General features: G+C 41.6%; 1 protein-coding gene across 12 annotated transcripts in view; it reads right to left on the bottom strand.

The window, feature by feature from the left end:
- The window catches only part of TANC2 (tetratricopeptide repeat, ankyrin repeat and coiled-coil containing 2), a 454,397-nt gene that overhangs the window by 8,965 nt on the left and 419,483 nt on the right, over nucleotides 1-25,949 (bottom strand). For 11 of the 12 annotated variants that reach the window (XM_083147487.1, XM_083147485.1, XM_083147486.1 and 8 more), the window contains 10 exons: nucleotides 25,690-25,926; nucleotides 22,959-23,144; nucleotides 22,534-22,627; nucleotides 18,672-18,805; nucleotides 18,467-18,590; nucleotides 17,299-17,474; nucleotides 14,195-14,327; nucleotides 13,359-13,388; nucleotides 7,035-7,126; nucleotides 6,468-6,614 (listed from right to left, as the gene is read on the bottom strand). In XM_083147487.1, the coding sequence (XP_083003613.1) occupies nucleotides 6,468-6,614; nucleotides 7,035-7,126; nucleotides 13,359-13,388; nucleotides 14,195-14,327; nucleotides 17,299-17,474; nucleotides 18,467-18,590; nucleotides 18,672-18,805; nucleotides 22,534-22,627; nucleotides 22,959-23,144; nucleotides 25,690-25,926 (1,353 nt within the window). The remainder of the gene's footprint in view (nucleotides 1-6,467; nucleotides 6,615-7,034; nucleotides 7,127-13,358; nucleotides 13,389-14,194; nucleotides 14,328-17,298; nucleotides 17,475-18,466; nucleotides 18,591-18,671; nucleotides 18,806-22,533; nucleotides 22,628-22,958; nucleotides 23,145-25,689; nucleotides 25,927-25,949) is intronic. The other variant, XM_083147488.1, reaches the window with a different exon arrangement.

Consider the following 25,949-nt stretch of genomic DNA (forward strand, 5'->3'; position numbering starts at 1 on the left):
TCCTTTTATTTTTTTAGGACACTAGGGGGCAGCAGAGTCAAAATTATACACATAACACAGAAAACGCTGCAATTGGCTGTTCACATTTGAACAGCCAATCGCAGCGATCGCCGATGGGGGGGGGGCATCGCTGCCCCCCCTGGGCAATGAGGGAAGATGTCTGCTGTCAGGGACAGCAGACATCGTCCCTCTGTCACCGCGTCTATAGACGCGGTGACAGTTTAAAGTCATGACGTACATTTATGCCATGTGTCGGGAAGTACATCCCGACCATGACGTAAATGTACGTCAAATGTCGGGAAGGGGTTAAAGAACACTAGTGGTGGCATTGATTATCAAAAAGCACCTGTCCCTCATACATCTATGCCGTAATGTTTTCTATCGAATCCCCAGGAATTGAGGCACTAGTAATAATACGGAGAAGTGCTGAAGTACTAGGGCTATAATATCTTATGTAATAAAACATAAAATAAAACAAATACATTTTGTGGGATCATATGCACAATGTGCACATACAAAGGACTGGAAATCCCAATCAATGGGAATACCTCACCCTGGCTAGATAAGGGTTGCCTACCCTCCCGGAATGGCCGGGAGGGTCCCGAAAATCGGGTCACCCTCCTGGCCCCCCGGATAGGTGGCCAACCCTCCCGAATTCTGGGGGACCCCCGCTCCCCCTTATTGCGGCTCCCCGCCCCCCCTGACCGCAGCGTTTAAATTACCTTAGGTCTGAGATCTCCGGGGAGGGGGCGGGGCTAAAGCATCTTTACCGCGTCATTTAGCCCCGCCCCCTCCACGGAGATAGGCAAATTGAGTAACTGTCTTTCATGGGCGGGGCTTAATGATGTCGCGTTTAAGCCCCGCCCCCGAACTCCTGCTGAAAGTCTCCGAGGAGCTTTTAAAAGTCGGCAACCCTGGGCTAGATGTTGGGGTGGGCTTTGCTGACTAGAGCAAATGATTAAGTGGTCCGAACGATTAAGCTTGGCACCACCGCAATAGGCTTTTTTGTTTGAAGTGCAGGGTGCCTGCATCCATAAAGTGTGTGGTGCATCAACAAAGTGCTTCAATGGTGCGTCCAGAAAGTGTTTCTAAGTGCAAGGGTCCCCGATCAGCAACAGGTTTTGGAGATGCAAGTCTCCTTTCATCAGGATAGGATAAGGGGCATGGAGACTTACATCTCTGAAACGCATATAGCCAGGGTGAGGTATTCCCATTGATTGTGATTTCCAGTCCTTTGGATGTGCACATTGTGTATATGGTCCCACTAAATGTATTTGTTTTATTTTATGTTTTAAAAAAATTGTTTGTGATTTTCACACAAAACATCGTTTGACATATTTTGCACCAGATATATGCAAATTGCTTTTCTTTCAGATTATTCCTAGGAGATCTGGTGTTTCTCTTTTACTGCACATTGGCTGCATATATGTCAATTTAAAGGCGCAGTTCTTAAAAACAACAAATTGTATTCTCCTATAATATCTCACATAAGGGCTAATTCATCTAGCCCCACAGATTGCCAAAAATCACAGATCTCCAGTGCTCGTGCCCATTAACTGCAGTAGTCTAAATAGCAACAGGGGGCGCAATGTGGCATTCCAGGGTGTGGTCCAGACAACACCGGTGTGTCCGGACCATTTAGAGGCAAGGGGCATGACTGCTGTGTGATGTAACACGCAGGTTTTGTAACCAGAAAAATGTCTGGCCCGCAAGGGGCAGCCGGTGATCTGCGGGGCGGCCTTGCCCTGTGCTGGGAATCCCCCTGCAGCCTACAACTCCTGCTGAATTAGGCCTATACAATGGAGCCCTCACTTGTATCATTCTACCTTTCCCTAAAGCACAAAAATAAGAGGAACCCACGTCAAGTTGGTTTGCAAAGCACATTTGGTGTGCTAATGAACAAAACCATGTGCACTGCAGGGGGGCAGATGAAACATGTGCAGAGAGAGTTAGATTTGAGTGAGTTATTTTGTTTCTGTGCAGGGTAAATACTGGCAGCTTTATTTTTACATTGCAATATAGATATGAGTTTACATTACATTTGGGTGGGGTGTGTACTTCAGAGTACACACTAGAACGACCACAATCGTGAAACAATCATACGATTGTAGTATGATCGACACCCAATCCAATGTAGATGATGAATCTTTAGTGCAGCAGTTAAAATCTCCAAACGACTGTTGGGGACACGCATCGTATCGGAATCACATTGAAAACATGCCCAATTCTGCTCTTTTTACATACAATCGGTTGAAATTGCATTGAAATTTGGGGAATTGAGCCCAAATCGTTCTGGTGTGTACCCAGCATAACTCTCTCAGCCCCACCTGCAGTGCACATGGTTCTGACCATTAGCATACCAAATGTGCTTTGCAAACCAACCTGAATCACCCCTATAGTATATATTCATTGGAGTGCATTTATTGTTTTGAAAAGAAAGTTCAAGAACCATTTTTGTTTTCTTTATCTATATAATGCTACAAGGCGTAGTCAATTACCCCATATAAAACACTTTCCAATTTTGTCCCCCCCCCCCCCCAAGTTAGCTTGATAAAAAAGCATATTATCTCCCAAAAGCAGTGAAACCTGTGTGTGTTTACAGCCAAAGCAGCCCTGTTTTCACTCAAAACCTGGGGTTCCTTTCAGGGACCATGCTTTGCCTGGCAGGTGAAATAAAGACCTTTGAAAAAGCCACAGCCAGTGGCGAAACGCGTCAGGTGTGACCTCCAGGATTGGACTGCCAGCCACTCTAACTCACTGATCTCCACCATCCCCATTTCCCAATTGGGGAATCAATCTTCACCCTCCTATATTGAAGAGATCTGGACATTTCATAGGAGTCCTCAAGGTGAGCCTCTGCAATTAGCCACCTTATTTAGAGGATCCACTGCCACCCATGCGGCCACCAATGTGCCCAGACTAATAGTGGCACACGGATATCGTTATCCCCTCCATCTTTAAGGGGCAACATCCAGAAACCAGATCCACTGTGGTCTGTTGCCAAGTGGGTCACTCCAGGTGCAGTACCCCAATACCATCGGTGGACATTCATTTGAGTACCCACTGAGGCTCTACCCACCTACTCCTTCCCCTAATGAAAGTGGATTGATCTTTATACACCATCTAAGGATTGTCCACACGGGACTTTCTGCTGCCCACTCCACCCTCCAGCGGTTTGTGGTGGCCCGGCTTTAACTAGAGAGGACCATTGGGCACGAAAGAAAAATCTCTACAGAACCCTCCAGCGGCCTAAAAGATACAAGCCACCGCACATATAGTGAGGACCTGTTACCCCCCTTTCCCACTCCATCTTGGAGCAGTGTCTTTTTGGATACCAACCATTGGGCAAAGTGCACTTACCCATCATTGAACCCAACTTCAGCGTCCATCCTGAGAGTGAGATACCCCCCTTTTACATATTTTCCCATTTTATTGTATTTCATTGCCTTATTGTTACAATTGCATTTATATATGCTAATGTTTTAAACTGTATTTATATAAACTTCTTAATTTAATCCATCAATTGTGTATTTCTTCATTGTAGTACAAGCGCTGCTTTCCACTTTTTTCTTTTTGCAGGTGAAATAAAGTCCCTGATAAGTCAGTGCAAGTGCCGGTTTAAGGGGGTTAACTGCATAACCCCCAGGCAAGCCAATTACCTGCCATCAGTGATCATGGGTAGCTGGATATCGGCCTATGAAATAAAAACTAGTAACTCCACAGTACGCAGCTAAAGTGCTAAACGGTTTCTGATTAAGATGCTGTAACCACTAAGGAGTAAATTACACTATCTGTGCTGCAATAGATAATACATAATAGCTTGTATGATTTTAAATATTTTAAGTAATCTATGGATTAGCTACAATATATTACAAAGTATGATGTAATATGCAGGGCTATATAAAAAGGTTAATCATATATAATAAAAGGCTATTGTTGCTTCTTTCCTCTATATAGGAATTCAAATGTTGTGTGCACTGGCGGCCACTAGATGGCACCCAAAGGAGCAATTCAATTGTTGCTCCCTTCAGGTATTCAGAGTTGCCTGCTCTGACATTACTATTATGTTGCTCCATCATATTGGCAGGCTGGCAACTAGTAAATATCTAAAAGTAGTTATGTGACACCACATTCAGTCAGGTCCATAAATATTGGGACATCAACACAATTCTCTTATTTCGAGCTCTTTACACCACCACAATGAAGCAATTGAAACGAACCAGCAATCAGGTGAACGGTGTAGGAATAACAACGGTTTCTATATGTGCCTCCCAACTTTTAAGGGACCAAAAGTAATGGGACAAACTAAATAATCCTAAATCAAACTTTCACTTTTTAATACTTTGTTGCAAACCCTTTGCAGTCAATTACAGCCTGAAGTCTGGAACGCATAGACATCACCAGATTCTGGGTTTCATCACTGGCGATGCTCTGCCAGGCCTCTACTGCAAATGTCTTCAGATCCTGCTTGTTCTTGGGGCATTTTCCCTTCAGTTTTGTCTTCATCAAGTGAAATGCATGCTCAATCAGATTCAGGTCAGGTGATTGACTTGGCAATTGCATAACATTCCACATATTTGCCTTAAAAAACGATTTGGTTGCTTTTGCAGTATGCTTCAGGTCATTGTTCACCTGCACTGTGAATTCCAATGAGTTCTGAAGCACTTGACTGAACATGAGCAGATAGTATTTCCCAAAAAACTTCAGAATTCATCCTGCTGCTTTTTTTCAGCAGTTACTTTATCAATAAATACAAGGGAACCAGTTCCATTGGCAGCCATACATGCCCACACCATGACACTGCCACCACCATGCTTCACTGATGAGGTGGTATGTTTTGGATCATGAGCAGTTCCTTTCCCTATCCATACTTTCCTCTCACCATCACTCTGCTACAAGATGATCTTTGTCTCTGTCCACAGGATGTTGTTCCAGAACTTTTTAAGATGTTGTTTGGCAAACTCGAATCTGGTCCTGTTTTTGAGGCTCACTAATGATTTATTTACATCTTCCATCTTGTGAAATCTTTTCTTGACTGTTGATTTTGACACATATACACCTACCTCATGGAGAGTGTGTTGATCTGGCCAACTGTTGTGAAGGGGTTTATTTTCAACAGGGAAATGATTCTTCTGTCATCCACCACAGTTGTTTTCCGTGGTCTTCCGGGTCTTTTGGTTTTGCTGATCTCTCTCGTGCGTTCTTTCTTTTTAAGAATGTTCCAAACAGTTGGTTTGGCCACACCTAACGTTTTTGCTCTCTCTCTCTCTCTATCTCTCTGATGGGTTTGTTTTGATTTTTCAGCCTAATGATGGCTTGCTTCACTGATAGTGACAGCTCTTTGGATGTCAAATTGATAGTCAACAGCAACAGATTCCAAATGCACATGTCACACCTGGAATCAACTCCAGACCTTTTACCTGCTTAATTGATGATTTAATAGGGAATAGCTTTGAATCGATTGTCCCATTACTTTTGGTCCTTTAAAAAGCGAAAGGCACATATAGAAACCATTGTAACTCCTACACCGTTCAGCTGATTTGGATGTAAATACCCTCAAATTAAAGCAGAAAGTCTGCAGTTAAAGAACATCTTGCTTGGTATATTTTAAACCCATTGTGGTGGTGTTTAGAGCCCAAAATATGATAATTGTATCCATGTCCCAATATTTATGGGCCTGACTGTAGAAAAAGCACTTTTGACCAAAAAAAGTGCTGCACTGTTCATAAATAAATGTGACCACATGCGTTAGAAAAAGCATTCAAAGTGGGAAGTCCTATTTTCAGGATGGCCAATGGTTGCCAACATAATGTTCCAATCATCACCGATTTTTATTTGCAGCCCATATAGCTGCACAGGAAAATATGCACACATGGTACCTGGTATGTTCAACATTGTGCAGACTGCCCATGACAGAATCATCCCCAAAATGGCCATGTAACCCATCAAAAAAGGAATTTTACATCTACACTTCACAAACTGAAGTGTGTGGCTGACATCAGCCAGCTTAGAACCATCATCTAACAAAGGAATATATGATTAAACCATCAACAATGAACTGCAGGTAATAAAATGTATATATCCCTGTAATTAAACCAATTATTTCTAAATAGCACTAAGCTATTAATTCTAAGCACATATATCTCATAATGAGATATGACACACCGCTCCAGCTCCTTTTGAAAACATGGAAATCTACATTACAGTTTATCATTTATATTCTGTTTTGAAGTGCGGCAACAAGAAAAATGTAACTGCAATCTGTTTCCTAAATACGTAAGCACAAACTGTGCAACTGAAAAAGTATTGGAATTAACCTCATAGATAAGTGATTGTATGGTTTCAGCAATAATATTTCCTATTAAAAAAGAGTGAGCCATGAAACTATATGGAACACAGAACAATGGATTGACCAAGAATAAGGGTGAAAGTGAGGAGAGGAAGAGTTTAGTAGGAATTTTACTCACATTCATCTTCCGGCGACATCGGGACAGGTTGAGTAAAAGTGACACCTTCAGTTCTCGGAAAGTCTTTAGATCCTCTCCAAATCCCTCACGAGGAAACTTCTTCATAGCGTACTGGTATCTCTGTGCAGCTTCTTTTACCTTCCCTTTCTGAGGGAGTAAAGGGATTGGATCTCACAAAATACTATGTTCTCTATTGCACCAACCTTTAGTTATTTTCCAGCTTCTGTCCATAGTCCGTCTCTTTTGTCCATTCAACCCATTTCTTTCACTGTTCCCTGCTACCAATAATCTCCCCTCAAGTACCACTGTCTATTACGTCAACATATAACAAACTGTCCACATTCTACTATTTTCCTTACTTGGGTCTTCATCTATGCGCATTTGACTCTAGTTCTCTTTAATATCATAAGATATCTACTCCTTCAACATGTTTTCCTGTAAGTTTTCTATACTCACGTAATTTTAAACTCCATCAACTTACACTACACAGTGCTTCTCTCTTGCCCCATCTGCTTCTCCTTACAGTCTTACCCTTTATCTTCCATTACCCCTCAAAAGTCTTCTCACCTTGTAGAACATGTCTCCCTCCTCCATCAGTTTACTCAGCAGAATGACCATGATGTCTGGTTTGGACGTTGCCATGGCCCAGGTGGCTGGACCTGTAGTGTACAGGATGCATGATGGGTAAAAAAACTAATATAATGCAAGGGAAGAACCAAATAGGAGAGCAAAGAAAAATTAAGAGGAGGAAGAAGATACAACATAGGGGCCATACAAATGGGAGACAGAGGACATGGTGAAACAAGAAACCACGGTTTGATGTAGGATGGGTACAGAGGTATATACTGGGACCCAGGGAACAAATACAGGTGTAACCTGTAGGTCTAAAGAAATTTGGGAGACTGTCTGTTGAGAGTGGAATAGCAGAAATAAGAGGGGACAGGAAACCGTTAATGTCAGAGAGAGTGTAGGTATTGGCACTGATAAAAAACAGTGCAAAAATAATTTTTGGAACATATCCACCTAAACCATAAAATGCTAATATCATTGCCCACTATCTTAATTTACACTTTATTTGTGTTTTAAGATCATAATGTTTGAATGATTAAGTGGTAATACAGGAAATAACATTTATTTCCTACTCCAAAGTAACATGTACTACAGTATTTTACGCTAAAACAACTGTAATGAGCGCCTAGTTTTATTGCTTTAGTCACTTCTAGTAACAAGGAGATGTCAACTGGAAGGTAAAGAGTATAGAATAAAAGAAAACTGAATATATGATATATAGGTAGTAAGTATATTTACTATTATTTTCTGGTACATGCCATGATTAGTTTTATTACCTCACATATTTTCCTTCGGCCTTCCCTTAGATCACCATTAAAATATATGTTCTTTAGAAAAAAAGTGCAAATTATACTTACGACAATTTAGTTTCTCCGGACCACTCCATGGCAGCCTTTACTCTGGGTGTTACATCCCATCCCTCCAGCTTGAGACAGGTAGATCTTTGTGTAACTCTGCCCACCTTGTGTATATACAGCCTCCTCCCCTTCCTTCCCCAGTCTTTAGAGTATCTCCCTTTATCGATAAAATAAATCACCAAAGGGGGGCTATAGGCTGTCATGTAATGGTTCTGTTGAAACAAAATTATTGGGGGGGGTTTGGTGGTGGCAGAAACATCAATATTATTATAACTTGTAAAAGTATGAATGGAGGACCACATTGCCGCAGCAGATATCTTTAACGGAAACTTGCACCCTTCTTGCCCAGGAAGTAGGAATAGCCCTGGTAAGGTTTAGCTTCTCCGGAACCTCGAGACCACTTTTGTCATAGACTAAAGTAATCAACTTTTTGATCCATCGTGATATACTGTAGTAACCTTAGAAGGTGCTTCACCTTTCCGTGCTCCAGACTGTAGAGTGAATAACGGTTTCGTTTTCCGTATATCTCTTTCACTCTTTCCAAATAAATCAAAATTGCCCCAAGAACATCTAACATTTGCATCTTATCTTCATTTTCATCTTTTTGGCTCTGGTAAGAAAGCAGGTAATACCACTTCTTGGTTTAGATGAAACTCAAATACCACTTTTAGCAGAAAACTTGAATAGGTTCTAAGCACCACTTTGATGGGAAATATATTTAGGTAGGGCTCTTCTGCCCATAACGTATTTCACCAACCCTCTTGGCTGAGGTAATGGCCATCAAGAAAACTACTTTCCAGGTCACAAATTTGAATGTTATTTTATTAAAAGGTTCAAACGGTGGAACTTTAAGCGCATTCAGAATTAAATTGAAATCCCACAAAGCTAATGGTGATTTAATTCTGTTTTATTTGCCTGGCAAAACCTCTTCAGACAACTTTACAACTTTTTGTCTTTCAAAATATTAAATGCAGAAACTTGTACTTTAAGGGTTGAGGCTGCCAAACTGTTCTCAAAGCCTTCATATAGGAATTGTAAAATACAAGTCATTTCAATTTTATTTAAACCTTCTTCCACCCCTTCATCAAAAACTGTGCCACTTGGTCAAATACACCATTCTTGATTAGAATTGACCATCCATATATAATCAGGGTGACTTAGTGGTCCCTGCTGTATTAGCCTGGGTGACATTGCTAGCTGCCATGGTTCCTGTATTGACATTCTCATTACTGTGGGAAACCATCCCCTCCTTGCCCAGAAAGGGAAAATTGCTATTACTGTGACTTGTTCAGGGTACACAAAATCATTGGGAAAGATGGAAACACATACCCCAAGGTCAAAATCCACTTCTGTCCCGGGTAGATGAAAACTTGAATAGAAGCAATGAAGTTTCTTGTTTGGATTTGTAGCTATTAAGTCTACCTAAGGCATGCTGAACTTCTTTACCACTTCCATGAAAACTTGTTGACCTAGTTCCCATTCTCCAGGTAGTATCTCGTGCCTGCTGAGAAAGTTTGCAATAATGTGGTTTTCTTCTGGGACGTACAATGCTGACAGGGAGAGAATAGTTTTTTCTGCCCATGATAGTATGCTTGAAATGTCTTCCCACAGAATCTGAATCTTGGTTTCATCTTGACGATTCAAGTAGGCCGCGACTGCAGTATTGTCTGATAATTTCCTTTAGATGCGTATTCATAATGAGATCTTATAAATACATCATCACGCCGCGTACTGCCCGCATCTCTCTCTGATTCGAGGACATTTGCTTCTCCTTTTGGGACCATGTACCCTGACAATTTCTCCCTCTCAGAGAAGCACACAAGCCTGTGGCACTTGCGTCAGTTGTTCGTACAATTTACTGAGGTTGAAACAGGGACGTCTTACTGGATTTCAGTTATGTACTTAACCACCAATTTAGGGAGTTTCTTGCTGTCTAACTTAGGTTTTTCTAGTATTCTAATCCTCCACCCTGCCCAGGGAACAACTTCTATTGTGGATGCCAACATTCCAAGTAGACAAAATACTTGATGCACAGAACTTTCGTTTTGCCTTTGCGCCACCGCCGCCAGAAGCTGAAATTCTGTCGCATCTGTCTTCTGAGAGGGTAATTGCATGATGTACTGTCTCCACAAAGAACATAAACCTTAGACATGGCTCCATCCAACCGTGTGATTGCAGGATAGAAGCTGTTTTCCCTATTTCTTGCTTCACCACATCTTCTGTCCTCCCACAAATCAACAGATCGTCCAGGTATGGCCATATTGTTACTACTTGCACCCTTATGTGTGCAATCAGAGCTAACAGAACCTTTATAAAGACTCTTAGAGATGCTGACAACCCAAACGGTACGTAGACTCCAGATATTGCTTTAAAATGCATAAACTTAGAAATTGCCTTTCTTTCTTGCATATTGGAACATGAAAATAAGCATCTTTTAAGTCTATTGAGGCCATGAAATCTTGTTCTTTTACTCCCAATAGAATTTACTTCAGCATTTCCATGTGAAACTTCTTCATCCTCCTAAAATTTGCTCATGTCTCGGAGATCTAGAATTGCTCTGAATCCGACAGATGGTTTTTGAACCAGGAATATTTAGGAGATAGAATCCCTTCCTTTTTTCCTGAAAGGGAATCTGTGCCACAGCCTTTGATTTTATTAGATCCTGAACGACCTGCTGTAGAGCTTTGACTTCCTCTCTCATCAATGGATCTCTTGACATTATAAACCTTTCCCTTACCAGGATGCTGTTGAATTCTAGCTGGTAACCTCCTAACAGAACCGCTAAAGTCCATTTGTCTTGTATTGAACCCTGCCATTGGTTCACAAACTCCTGTAAACTTCCCAACAGGAGGAGTCCCTGTCAGAATCTACGGTATCCTCTTCTGATAGGTTGCCGAAAGGACTGTCTCATTGTCCCAGATGAGTATCTGCCATACTGTCTTCCAGGCATATAACTTCTAGCCTCTCTAAAATGTTGCTTAGGAGACTAACCCCTATAGCTTATTTTTCTGACCTGGCCGGCTTGCCACAATACATTCTATGAATTAGTGAATCAAGTTTGTTGTCAAAGAGCAGTGACCCTTCATAAGTCAAGGAAAGCAGACTGACAACCTACTGCATAACCATACTGTTTGTCTAGCTGATACACCTGCAGCCACAAATTTGGCAGCATATTCTATCACATCCAGATATGCCTCGCACATAAATTCTATTGCTTTCATCATTATGCCAAGACTTTTCTGAAGAAATTGTCTTTAGATTTTCTCGTCTATTTCAGTCGCCATGAAAGATCCCCACAGCTTTAAAGCTCTAGATGTGGACACCATAGTTACCCCTGCTTTAAGAGACACAGCTGATGCATTATGTAGCTTTTTTAAAGAGCTCTCAATTCTCCTATCCATTCCATCCTTAAGATTGGCCCCTTTTTCTAACAGAAAAGTAGTTTGAGAAACTACTTCCTACATGGTCGCATCAACCTTTGGTATAGCGCACCAGCGGTCAAACAGTTCATCCTTAATTGGAAATACGCAATCGATCCTCTTGAAGTTACTAAACTTCATATCCATATATTGCTACTGTGTTGACATTAGATCTTTAAGGACTTTATGAACAGGAAAAAAATCTAGTCTTTACGGATCTATCTTCGAATAAAAGATCTTGATTATCCACCAACTCAGTCTCTTTATAATCCATAGAATTATAGACATATTTCAAAAGACTATACACAATATGTAGATTAAATGATTTATCCTTTTCCAGAATTTCACCAGATTCTGCATCTGATCCATCTTCTGTATTTTCAACAAACAATATCGGGGATTCTGAATCGTACTCTAGATCCAGGCTAGTCTGAGATCTTAACCTCTTAGGCACTTGTATATCATCTCTCAATTCTTACTTAGTCAGAAAGGATTTTTTCATTCATTCCATAAATTGCTGGATATGTACAGGATGAATCTCAGTAGCCTTACTACATTCCTGACATTTATTACTCCCTTTCTCAGCAGAGAAAGTTTTGATAATGCTTTTCTTTTCAGAAACTTTAGACACACTAAAAGAAAGAATAAGACCTATCACTACACTGTTCAAAGAAAGAACAAAGTGCTTCTATGAGGACTTACCTCTCCACAGCACTTAATGGCTTTGGGGAGTAGGATTTCCATCTGGATCCATCTTAGCAGATAAGACTCCCTGTTGCAAACAATGTACTTTCTGCAGGTTGATCATCTGTGTACAGCACCATTTTAAACACCCTTTGACCCCTCCAAGGGCAGGAGCATGTGCAGATATTGGGCAGTACGCTGCCGTGTCACTTCCGCCCAACCCTACTGAACTTCTGCCCTTCCTCCACGCCTCACTGTACTCTGCGTCTTCTGCCTTTCTGTAAGGCAGTGAGCGGGAGCACAATGCAGGAAGGTTCCTGTTACACCCAGCGGCTGGGGAGACAGGTTGGAGACCGCCATTCCTCCCACATTCCAGACATGAGGCATCCTCTTCTCCCCCCGGGAGCCACCCCTTTTCAGCCACGGCTACACAGAGGAGTATGTGCTGGGTAAAAATATTAGGTTAGCCTCCTGCAAAAAACAAACCAACCTACTGTACGCTACACTGTCTGTACTGGAGACAGGTAAAAGACTGAGGAAGGAAGGGGAGGAGGCTGTACATACCCAAGGTGGCTGGAGTTACACAAAGATCTACCTGTCTAAAGCTGAATGGATGGGATGTAAACCCAGAGTAAAGGCTGCCATGGAGGGTTAGGAAGAAAGAAATGTTTTCTCTCAGTTTTCCTTTGTACATCTACATAATGGTTTCATTGCCCTTGTGGCCTATGCAATACGCTACACGGCCATAAAATAAAGTATATGCATATGCTTAAATTGATAATTACAGAGCAAATCATAATTTAGAAATAACAATTCAGAATTCCAAAAGCATCACATTTTAATGCAGTTCACTTTAACACAGGTCAGTTATTTAGATTGCAGTTTATGTCTGCCTGTGTATTAATACTAATAAATTGGCAAAGTTGGAATATAACATGCCTAATTATGAGCTACATGTAAGTGTGGGCCAACTATACACTTCAACAACTCTGTAAGAAAATGCAAATAAATTAAATATAGACCTCTGTCCCACTGCAACAAATGAGAATTCAGCACTTTGGACAGTACCATTGGCTTTATCTGTAGGTGTCATTTCACATAAGGGAGACCACAACATAGCCACTAGGGGGACCTAGTGCAGCACATAAGGTGGCTCTGAATGTCCAATATGTACATAAAATAATTAAACTCTTGAGCATTATCATGTATAGGGCAGGTGTATTTGACTTAAACTAAAATTACTTCTATGCTGTGATGCTGAGTGTCCTAACTTCGGAGTAAGTGAGAAAGTGCTCAATGTGCTTGTTTAAAATTGTATAAGGCATGCTAAGCAAAGCTGTGAGTAGGGAGCAAGTTCTAACCTTTAGGGCGGCTTGGTAAGGTCTGACAGCCTTAAAGCAGAAAATAGGGACAGACGTGAAAGTGAACAAATGTAGAAAGGGGAAGGAGTGTGAAAAAAATTGTGTCAAGAGATAAATGGAACAGAAAAGTGGTTTGAGAACGACAATGAAAATAGGAAAGGAAGAGACAAGTAACAAAGAAGTGACCAACAAAAGATGGAGAACATTGGAAATTTTGGATAAGAGGTCAAGTGTACAAAATAGGAAAGTTTGGCACCAGGGAAGAAACGGGGAAGAACAAGGTGATGTCAAAAAAGCAATAGAGGTGTTGGTAAGGAGTGATTGACGTGGTGTAGAGTGTAAACGGATGGAGTGACAGGAAAGAGAAAACAAACCATGTAGCAGGAGTGAGAGAGCAGCGAGCACAGAAGCTTAATGTCTGAGTAGCAAATCATCAACAAGCAGCAGTGTGAGGAACGCAGCTAACCAGTGATGGACATTAAAACACGCAGGGGCCGTTCATGGCAGCAGTAGGGTTATTAAAGGATCCTGCTTTTTCTTTGCCAGCAGCAAAATAGCGGAATATGTGCGCGCTATATCAGAAACAGTTAATAAAGAAAGAAATAATAGTGCAGGGAAGGCTGTTAGCCGACAAGCAGTTTTGCAGTGTAGTTAATAGCTGCTCTTCTGGTCTTTGGACACATAGCTGCTCAAAGGTCCCAATTGTGACAGAAGCACAGTATGCAGCTGAAGCTGACAAGAACATGCACGCCTATGTATAGTGACATTAAACAGAATGGGAAACTTAACATTTGGACAATTGCACTATTACTGGGCATCAGTGGCATGTCTCCTACCTATTTTGGCGCCTTTCTTTAGAAGAGCCACCACAACAGAAGTGTTCCTGCAGCCCACGGCTCTGTCTAGAGGGCGCATTCCACTATAATCCACGTGTTCTATCATTGCACCGTGGTCCACCAGGAACTGGACCTGCAGAGGGACAGGAAATAAATATTTCACTTTTCTTTGTGAGGATGACTGGTGAGCCTTGATCAGTGAAAATGCTTTACTAGTTCATGTATAACTGTGGCCATCAGGTTTTCTATTTCATTATAGTACAGATATTGATAAATAATCAACTGACCTGCTCATCAAGCAATTATTATACAGTTATAAAAAAAAAACCCACATCATTAAAAGAGGTGTGAGCTAGGCTACATGGGCATTTTCTGGACTGTGGCTGGTTATACCTGTTATACAGTATTGTGCACGCTTTACTTAAAGTTACATACTGGCATGACATTTTGTTTGGCCCAAGAGAGGCCATGTGTTAAATGAAGAGGCTTATCCCATGTGACTGACACAAGGTGTCAGGTTTGATGGTACTTGTGTATTATCACGGCGATCAATTACCATACGTACGCTACCGTAGTGAAATCGTATCACATCGCATGTCACGTTATAGTGCCGATGCGATTTCAGTAGTTAATATGGTAATTCAATAGTGGTGTATGTTACGCATTTAGCGTAACTGTGGTTTCAGAATTAGTGTAAATTAGATTAATTGCGTAGTCAGTCAGAGATAGTATCCCGCTCCCTGTCAGAATCATTCTGAGGTGAATTTCTGACAGGAATGGCAGCATCACTCAGACTTGCAGCAGAATTCTCCCAAATGGCTGAACCTGTCACTAATATCTTCAGCCTGCCTAAGACGGAGGAGGAGGCTGTCCAATTCTTTTAGCACCATCATCTGCTGCCGCAGAATTGCATCAACGGGCACCCAATGCGCTTGACGGTTAAGGAGTGCATGTGGTGGTGCCATATCAAAGCATGCCGTCAGAAGGTGAGCCTAAGAGCGGGCCATTGTTTTCCGGGGTGCCACTTATCATTCCTCATTCTTATATGATTCATATTAGTGGGCAGAGGAGCTGACATCAATTGATTATTGTCAGTGTGAGCTCCAAATGTCTAACAAAACTGTGGTCCTGTACAATGGATGGATGCGGGAGGCCTGTACCATGGACCTGATGGCGCAGCGGCGTATCGGTGGACCTGGGCAGATTGTTGAGGTCGATGAGAGCCTATTTGTGAAGAGAAAAGCAATGTCGGCTGTGTTTTACCTCAACAATAGATTTTTGGTGGGATCTCATGGGAAAGTGGCCAGTGCTTTATTACAGTGGTGCCGAAACGTGATGCCACCACTCTTATGGCGGCCATAAATGAGAACATTGAGCCGGGCACAACCATTTATTCTGATTGCTGGCGGGCGTACAGCACAGAGCAATTGGAACAGGCTGGATATATTCATGCCAGAGTCAATCACAGATATAACTTTGTAGACCCCGATACAGGTGTACACACGCAAACCATCGAACGGCTTTGGGGCTCCTGCAAATGGCGGAACAAGCGCCAAAGAGAAACAGCACGTCACCTTTACAATCCTATTTGCAGGAGTTTATGTGACGGAAAAGTTTGGTTGCGTATAAGCCATTTGAGTGCATCCTTCACGCACTGATGCTGCTCCCAAAGGCAGGTTGACTGTTTAATTATATTTTTTGGGTCATTCATTTCATCATTAATGTTCTTATTCTTGTAAATACCAGTTTTTATTCATTAATGTTGCTACTCTTGATTGATTCCTATAATTGTAATTATTTATTGTGATTATTTCTTTTAATATGCTCTTTCATCATTAATTATTAACTAAATAGCAGTTATACGTTAACACACGTTGTCATTACAGTTTCAGATGTATGTTATTGCAGGTGTGAATGTGTCCCGAAAACACCCCCACTATCCACGTCATCCCAAAGCGTGGCGAGCGCAGCAAGCCCTGCAAGGGGGCGCGTTACGCGTCCTACCGACCTTTTCATACCCCCACTATCCACGTCGGTGTGGAATTGACTATCTATAGTGTGGCGAGCGCAGGTAACCACCGAGCCCGAAGCATGGTGAGCGCAGAGAGCCCCATGAGGGGATGCGGATTACTTAACATGTATTCTATGTCTGCTCACCACACTAAATAAAACCAACTCCACGCCGACGTGGATAGCGGGGGTATGAAAAGGTTGGGAGGACGCGTAACGCGTCCACTCGCCACGCTTCGGGATGATGTGGATAGTGGGGGTATGAAAAGGTCTTTAGCATCACATATGCATATACACAGGGTGTTTTGTCACATATGCATATACACAGGGTGTTTTGTCACATATGCATATACACAGGGTGTTCTGTCACATATGCATATACACAGGGTGTTCTGTCACATATGCATATACACAGGGTGTTCTGTCACATATGCATATACACAGGGTGTTCTGTCACATATGCATATACACAGGGTGTTCTGTCACATATGCATATACACAGGGTGTTCTGTCACATATGCATATACACAGGGTGTTCTGTCACATATGCATATACACAGGGTGTTCTGTCACATATGCATATGCATGTGGTGCGAAAGTTGTACAGGGTGCAGTGAATAAATTAACTAGTGAGATCGCATCTCATTGCATGCAACGAAAAAGTGCCATGCGATGCAATTTCACTACGCAGAATAGCCCACTAAGAAAATAGCGTACTGGTGATAATACACAAGTACCAGTTTGATAAATAAATATTACACATCATCTTCATAACATTTCCAGTCCTGGAGAATATATGCATAATCTAACTGTATGTTCCATATTCAATCTACTCTAATATTGTGCGCCAAGAACATTAACTTCTGGTTTATTTCAGTGAAATTTGTTTTAATACAGTTACTTCTGTCAATGCAATGATGCTGTACATTAGTGTGAATGCTTAGAGCATAAGCGATCCATGAGGCTGTACCACCTAACAAAGAGATTGTAAATACCAGCTGCCCATGTTCTTACTGCTAGTCCAATACATCTGGCCAAATCCTCACCAGATAGATTTATTGTAATAGTCCATAACCTACTATACAGATACTCACCACCTCTGCATCTCCATAAAAGGCTGCGAGGTCCAGTGGTGTGCGTCCATTTTTATCAGCATGGTCAGTGGCAGCACCGCTTTCCACCAGGGACCTCACCACAGCGAGGTGCCCTTTGAGACAGGCCCAGCTTAGTGCAGTCAGTCCCTCCTTGTCCATGAGGCCTATGGAAGCTCCTTTGAAGTGGGATAGAAAACCAATTCTTGTATTAAAATAACATTTACACTTATTCCCAAATCTGTATTCCATTGTGCTATATCTGGAGCTATGAATTCTGAAATGGATTGGATTTAACACTTAAAATATAAAAGAAAATGTAATCTGCTTTGATGAGCATTTGAATCCTCAACCCATTACTCTGCATCAAAGTGTATTAATAAAGGGAAACCTACCTAACAAGCCTTTCTGTATGTAACTAAAACTAAATTAGATTTCTACAGCAATCTTCCCAATTCAGCAATAATTCTGGTGTACAATGGACATCTAATATAAATCTATACACTTTCTAGTTTACAACACTAGTTACTGAAGACATAGATTTAAAATGTAGATCATTAGCATAATAAAAGACAAACAAAAGACAGATTTTTATTTACTGCTAACCAAAACCTTTAAATACTAAGGGGGGTAAACAATCCAGGATTCCGACTGTTGGAACGTCTCAACAGTCAGAATCCCGTCAGTTTTCACCAGGCTTCCGACATGATTTTGACAGTCAGTGTTCATTGCTCTGTCGGAAAGTCTGTGGATCAGTGATAACGGCACTGTTTTGACGAAATACGGATTCGACAATCCATGGCCATTTCCAACAATACAGACTCAACTCCATAGGGTGGCGAGTCTGTAGTGCAGGTCGGGATTGAATAGTGAACTGCCGATCAATTTCGGAAATATCAGCAGAGATTGTATACCCCTTCTATGCATTGTATGCAGCATGATAAATAAATCACGACAATATTTTCACGCTCTGCAATGACGATTAATATATTAAAGTCCACTGACCCCCTACATCCAGCCAATTTGTGCATTGGGTCAATATTCATAAGAAAGGAACCTATAAATTCACTAGGAACCAGTGATATTACAAAGTCATCACCTAGCTGTATTCAAAATCTACCCATAATTGTGAAATTGAATGCAATATCTTATTAAGCCTGTGTGCACCAACCTTGTGCCAGCAGAAACTCCACAGTGGCTACATGCCCTTCAGATGCCGCAGTCATTAATGGAGTACGACCCTGCTTGTCCGCCATGTTAACATCTGCACCATGTGTAAGTAGCAGGTCTACGATCTGTGAAGGAGACAGACTTTTTAGTCCCCAGGCTGCCCTTAGAGCAGTTAGCAGAAGCACAGTTATCACGATGAGCATTACCTGCCAGTGCCCTTGTCTTACAGCACTGAATATTGGGACAACACCTCTGCGATTAGGCTGAGATACAGCAGCACCCTGCTCTAGGAGTAGGCGGCAAACCTCAAGCTTCCCACGACCTGCTGCTGCTGTTAGTGCTGTGAAGTGAGAAAATGGCAGAAGAGGATTAGAAAAGAAGCATTGAGGAGTGGCACATTTGGTATTCAGGTCACTAATAGAACATGTATAGGTCAACACAAGCAAAATGTCAATTTGTCTATGGTCGACAGATAAAAAGGTTGACTTTATTTTTTTTTGTGTGTGTGTGTGTACGTGGGGAGGGTGGGGGGGGGGGGGGTTAATGAGGCATGGTAGGGACCATGAAGCACTAATCCACATACATAGTTACAGATAGGGCCGGGCTCATCTTTCCAGGGGATGGCGATGGCGACGCCATTCGCCATTCCCTGCTCCGGCGCCATCTGTGTGTCGGAAGGGGACGCGCGCGCACGAGGTGCGCGCGCGTCCCCTTCCGACGGTGCTGCCGTCCCCTTCCGACGGGCGCCCGGTGCCCACACCGGGCGCCCGCACCCCCCCACAGCCTCCTCGGGTCCCCCCAGCCCCCCTCGAGCGGGAGGCGGACAGTATTGCGTCCGCCTCGCCCGCCGGCCGCCCGGATACTGAGACGCACGTGCGTGGGGGACGCACGCGCGTCTCAGTCAGATGGCGCGCCGTGTTGCTGGCGGATCGCCAGCGGCATGCTGCTGGCGATTCGCCAGCAAGCATAAGGCCTGCCCCATCTGTACATAGTAGGTAAGGCTGAAAAAAGACTTGCGTCCATCTAGTTCAACCTGGTATAGATATCCATTGCTGATTTGGTAGGTTCTGATATTTTACAGACAGATTATATTTCTTATTTGTACCCATGGATGTTTTTATCCAGTAAATGTTTGTCCAACTTTGCCTTGTACGCATTTAATGAGCCAGCCGTTACCACCTCTCTGGGAAGAGAGTTCCAGAGTTTGACTGTTCTGACCGTAAAGAAATTCTTTCTACTAGCTGAATGAAATCTTTTTTTCTTCTAATCTATACTCATGCCCTTGTGTCCTAGATTCCTTTCTAGTAGAAAAGAGGGTGTGTGACAGTTCCTTATATTGGCCCTTGATATACTTGTACATGTTGAGCATGTCCCCCCTTAAACGTCTCTTTTCCAATGTAAATAGTCCCAGATTGCTTAATCTCTCCCTGTAGCTTAAATTCTCTATTCCCCTAATAAGCTTTGTTGCTCGCCTTTGGATTTTTTCTAATTCTATGATGTCCTTTTTATAGTGTGGGGCCCAGAACTGCACTCCGTACTCGAGGTGAGGTCTCACCAATGCTTTATACAGTGGCATAATTACCCTTGAGTCCCTAGTTTCCATTCCCCTCTTAATACATGCCAGAATTTTGTTGGCCTTTTTTGTAGCTACATTACAATGGGCACTACATCCCAGTTTGCTGTCTATTTGGACTCCTAGATCCTTTTCAAGTATGGAATTACCCAGTTCCTCTCCGCTAAGGTTGTAACTTGCACACTGGTTGTGTCTCCCAAGGTGCATAACCTTACATTTATCTACATTGAAACTCATCTTCCATTTTTTTGCCCACTCATCTAGAATTGCAAGATCATTTTGAAACATGGTGACATCTTCTGATGATTTGATGACTTTACTAAGTTTCCGCAAAGATGGATCAATTGCTGAGTAACCCTATCCCAATATTGTTAATAAAAATGTTAAACAGAATGGGGCCCAAAACCGAACCCTGGGGCACTCCACTTAGTACCGGTATCGTATCTGATACGGCACCATTCACAACCACTCTTTGTTCTCTATTACATAGCCAATTCCCTACCCATCTGCAGATATTTTCACCCAATCCTAGGATCTCTATTTTATTAATCAATCTCTTATGTGGGACAGTATCAAATGCTTTAGCGAAATCTAGGCAAATCAAATCTACAGCATTTCCATTATCGAGGTTTTTGCTAACCTCTTCCTAGAACCCTAGTAGATTAGTTTGGCATAAACGATTTTTCACAAACCCATGTTGGTTAGTACTGAGTAGACGGTGATGGTCTAAATATTCCTGGATACCATCCCTTAAAAATCCTTCAAATAGTTTACCCACAATTGATGTTAAACAAACGGGTCTGTAATTAGCGGGGTCTTCCTTTTTTGAATATTGGCACTACCTCTGCTATTCTCCAATCTTTTGGTACTATACCTGACGATAGTGACTTGCTAAAGATATAATGTAGGGGGGTAGCTAGTTCATCCCTTAATTCCATTAATACCCTCGGATGAATCCCATCTGGCCCTGGTGATTTATTTGTTTTGAGTTTGCTTAGCCTCAGTACTATTTCCTTCGGCGTGAAATCCACAATGAGATCTGGCTTATTTGTCCCGTTTGTGGTAAAGTGATCAACATTGACACAAATCAAGTTTAAGACTTATGTTGAACTTTCAATGCATCAACCTTTTTGTTTCATTCTAATGGGAGAACAGTGCAGTATAGGGTGAGGAAAAGAATGGATGAAAGTTTGACGTAAAAGTGTATTATACAAGGGTTGTTTGATGAGTGTGGTCAATTGCTAGGAAATAGTGCAGCGGTTCTCAAACTCTGGTTCCTGACCCCAAAGTGGGTCCCGACCTTCTCAGCATGGTGTCGTGACTCCATGTTGCTGACCATCAGGCTGATGATTTTTCTAATCTTAATCAGTGATACAAGGAGTCTGAAAGATCTGTTGAATTGTCTGTTATGTTAGACTCCTCCCATCATTTTTTACCCCACAATTCTGCCATGTATGTGCGGTCTGCTGACTACACATGTGATGCGATGACCTTCTGCAGTAACTTGCTGGGGTCCTGTAATTATTTATGTCTGATGGGGTCACAGAGCAAAATAGTTTGAGGACCCCTGAAATAGTGCTACAATCCCTTTGGTGACATGACGCCTAAAAAGCAAAGGCAGGAATTTTTTTACGTCGATTTATGAATGTGGACAAATTTTGGATCCACCACTATGCTACTTTTACTGAGTTGAAGAAGCAGTGAAAACAGTGGACAATAGCTGGTGAAGTGCGCTGAAGACATCATTTTTTAGGATTCCCAAGCAATGCAAATAGACTGCTTGCAAAAATTTAATGCAACCCATACATGGTGTGTTTTGGCCTGCTTATGCGAAGCTTGCTCCCGCACACATCACATCGAACATTCCAAAAAGTATGTGCTGCAGGTACTTTTTTTAACTAGATCGCATTGAATCTAGTTCAAAACACACGGCGCTTTAGCACATAAAATGCGTTTTGAACTAGACCGAATGAGATCTAGTTCAAAAAGTACGGTGTGCATCGCAATGTGTGTAGGCACCTTGAGACAATAATAGGATTGTATAGTGCAACATTATTGAAATAAGAGCTGAAAAATAAATGGCCAAGATTGGGGCGCAAGAAAGTGTTCTTCCACCAAGAGAATACACTGTCCCACAAGTCTACCTTTGCAAGGAATTTGGCTTTGAATTGATTCCCCATCCACACTATACTCTGAAATTGGCCCAATGCGACTTCTTCCTGTTTCCAAATTTGAAAATCGGTCTTAGTGGGAAGAAATTCTCCTAGAATGAGGAAGTCACTGTGGCTGTCAATGATTATTTTGCAGGCGTTGACATATCCTACTTTTCCACCAGTAATAAAAATTAGAAACTAGAAGGACCAAGTGTATCACCTCGAGGGAGACTATGTTGAGAAATAGAAGTGATTTTTTTTCTTGCCTTTTTTGCCACCATCCTAAATAGTTATCATGAGCACTCCAGACAGAGAGTAAAAATTATTGTTCAAAGCACTTACCCGTCTCTCCCCACAGTCCGTCAAAGCTGTTGATCTGAGCTCGCTGTTCCTCTTCTTCATCCTTCTCTGGTAGATCCAAGAGGTATGAGACAATCTAGAACAGTAAGATGGAAACTATTTCATGCCCCAGTAATAATGCTCACACATAAATCTAGTGTATTACAGAGTTTCTCAGAGAGACATTTTCTGTCTTGCTATTAAGGTTCAAAATGAATCTTGTGCATCAACATTTGCTACTTAATACATCGCTAAAAATCTCCTACTAATGCCAGCATAAACAAACAGCAGGACAGGTCTTGTTCTAGCATCATTATTATTTTAGCACTAAAATACTGGGGATGGGGGCAGCAGACATTAAGACAAGTTTAACCCACTCGCAAAACTGCATATTATTAATTGACTAATTCCTAAGGTTATTGTCTCACCTCTGAGTATCCCATGCTGGCAGCTGCAATCAGAGCTTGCTGGATGGCTTGACTCTTCTTTAGGACTCCAGGCTGCTGTCCAGCCATAGTCCAATCGCACTGGATCAGGTATTTTACTACCTCCAGGTGGCCACGCAGAGCAGCATGTACTAGAGCACATTGTCCATTCTTATCGAGAAGATCCACCTATAAGCATGGTGAGATAAAGAAGCACTGTATGAGGTCAGAGAAAGAAAGTAGTTAGTGAAAATAGGGACCACAGAACATGAAATGGGGACTGTTAATCACATTATGTTTCCCTCTTTCTTCTCTTGTTTTGTTTACTTGTCTTGCAATTAGTTAAGTCGCAAGAGTTTGACCTGCAGAATTAGTTATTTTTCCAGACAATGGGAAGTACAAGGTTAGGGAAAAAATGTCTATACTACATGCAACCAATTAATAAATTAATATTTGCTGTTATTAACTCTATATTACATTCACATAATAATCCTGCATAATTCCAGTACTATTGAATAAAGTGTATATATACACACACACACACACACATATATATATATATATCTATCTATATATCTATGCATAGGAATCCGCACACAATTCACTGGTTCATCCCGGTAGTGCTCACTCCAAGGCACCAGTCCACAATATACTGTAGAAATTTGAAAGGAGGGCACTCACCAATTCGCAGATAAAATTTCTTATTTATTCAATTCATTAAAATATTGAACCTCAAACAGTCGTCAACGTTTCGGTCCGCATTTCAGACCTTCTTCAAGACTGACAGTATAGCAGCAAGAGATCATACTCTGTTGGAGTATGATCTCTTGCTGCTATACTGTCAGTCTTGAAGAAGGTCTGAAATGCGGACCGAAACGTTGACAACTGTTTGAGGTTCAATATTTTAATGAATTGAATAAATAAGAAATTTTATCTGCGAATTGGTGAGTGCCCTCCTTTCAAATTTCTATCTATATATATATATATATATATATATATATATATATATATATATATATATATAGATAGATAGATATATATATATCTATATATAGATATATATATATATATGTATGAACACATACACATAGGGTGACCAACTCATCCCTTTAATCCGGGAGACATATTAATTACACAGGTTCTGTGGCAGTTTAAAACCAGGTGAAATTGAGTCTTGAGGTGTGGCAGTTTAAAACCAGGTGAAAGCCAGCCACAGAACCTGTGTAATTAATATGTGTCCCGGATTAAAGGGATGAGTTGGTCACCCTACATACTCACATATAATGTCCTGCTATGGAAAGTCATCCACCCACAGGAAAATTGCTAAAATGGGTAAAAAAAAACCTCCGTGTGTCTGCGCTGAGCATTTTTCAGTCCAGTGATTTTCCCCATCATTGGTCATCATACACGCTGGGCTAAATCACTGTAGAACTACTGTGAAACTGGATTTATGATCGTTTCATAATCAGGCTTATTTAATCCCCAAATAACTCCCCTTTTTACTCCATTCTCATGAGAAGTAAATGGCTTTGGCTAAAAATGAGCAGCACAGTTTGGTATCCGGATGATAGGGTGACAGTCAATAATTAGACACCATATGGTCAACAATGAATATGGTTGACATGGCAATGGGCAACATTTTTTTTTTTTTTACTTTTTTTTATATTTTACCATCCACATGGATTCCGTTGAGCAAGTGAGCCATGCAAGTGGATGAGGTACACTAATTTGGGGGTCAATGTCATAACGCATGTGGACCCTTTCATGCATCAATCTTTTAGGGTTGACCTAGTCACTGTCCACCTAATATAGCACACCCCACAGTCCAGCTAGTAGCAGGAGAGTTATGTGTAGCCTGCAGGAGGCCCCTGTGCTGTCTGCAGTCACTGCTGGATGTAATTCCATTTGCTTGTTCTTATTCTGAATGCATGAAAACAGTGTACAAAGCAGCTTCTATATGGGTAAATCAACTGCAACATTTTATCTGAAATTGGTCACTTGAGTTATTTCAAGCATTGAACTTTTTTTTTAGTGCTGCCATTGTATAATTCTGCATGCTTGGTAGCCATTCTTATTATGTCTATTTGTACAGAGTCACTTTACTTCTGTATCTGTCATTATCTGAAGAAAGGCACCTTCACTTCTGTAGAATTAAAATTGGACATTTTATATAGTGAAAGCCTCCTGCAGGCAGTAGATCAGTGTGTGCACGTGTCCTTTGACCTGTATACAAATGTCAGTAGAAGGACCACCACACCTGGGGAGGAACCTACCACTGCTGCTACTGCAATGCTCCCTCTACAACATTCATGGGGATCACTGGAGAAACGCAGGATGTACATCAGCCAGTGATATTAGCTGTCAGAGATCCTTTCCTCTCCTACTCTGAAACCTGACAGCTAATCAGAATGCTGAGCAGTACAAGAAATGAAGTTAATAACAATGATGATTGCTGACAGTATCCATACTTCCCAGTGGACACTTGCCTCTCTAGTACAGTAAAGTGCATGGGTGAGTACAGGGGAATTACACCCAAAACTTATTACACTCCTGACAATACTGCTCCCCCTAAGTCATACTGAAGCAGTCATTCACCCAATATTATATTCTATGTTTTTAGTTCTGTTAGTATATTTAAATACACTTGGTACAGTATATACAGCCTCTCACCAGATGCATCCTTCATATACGTGATAAATGTTAGTTTTTTCCAAGTAGTAACATTTATATTCACCTTGGCTCTCCTCTTACATAGAAGCATGACAATGGTCAGGTGACCTGAAGCCGCAGCATAACCTAGAGGGGTCATGCCGCTCTCTGAGCTTGCATCTACATTGACAGAGAACTCTAGAAGCAGTGCCACCATCTCAGTGTATCCCAGATGGGCTTGAACACACAGGATAGGTGCGTTGTTCAGAACTTCAGTGCGGTAATTTACATTAGCTCCTCCCATGATTAGCAGTCGGCTCACCTGAAGATGCAAATGACATTAGT

Source organism: Crinia signifera, chromosome 6 (genome assembly GCF_055691185.1).
Source record: "Crinia signifera chromosome 6, ASM5569118v1, whole genome shotgun sequence".
NCBI classification, from domain to species: domain Eukaryota; kingdom Metazoa; phylum Chordata; class Amphibia; order Anura; family Myobatrachidae; genus Crinia; species Crinia signifera.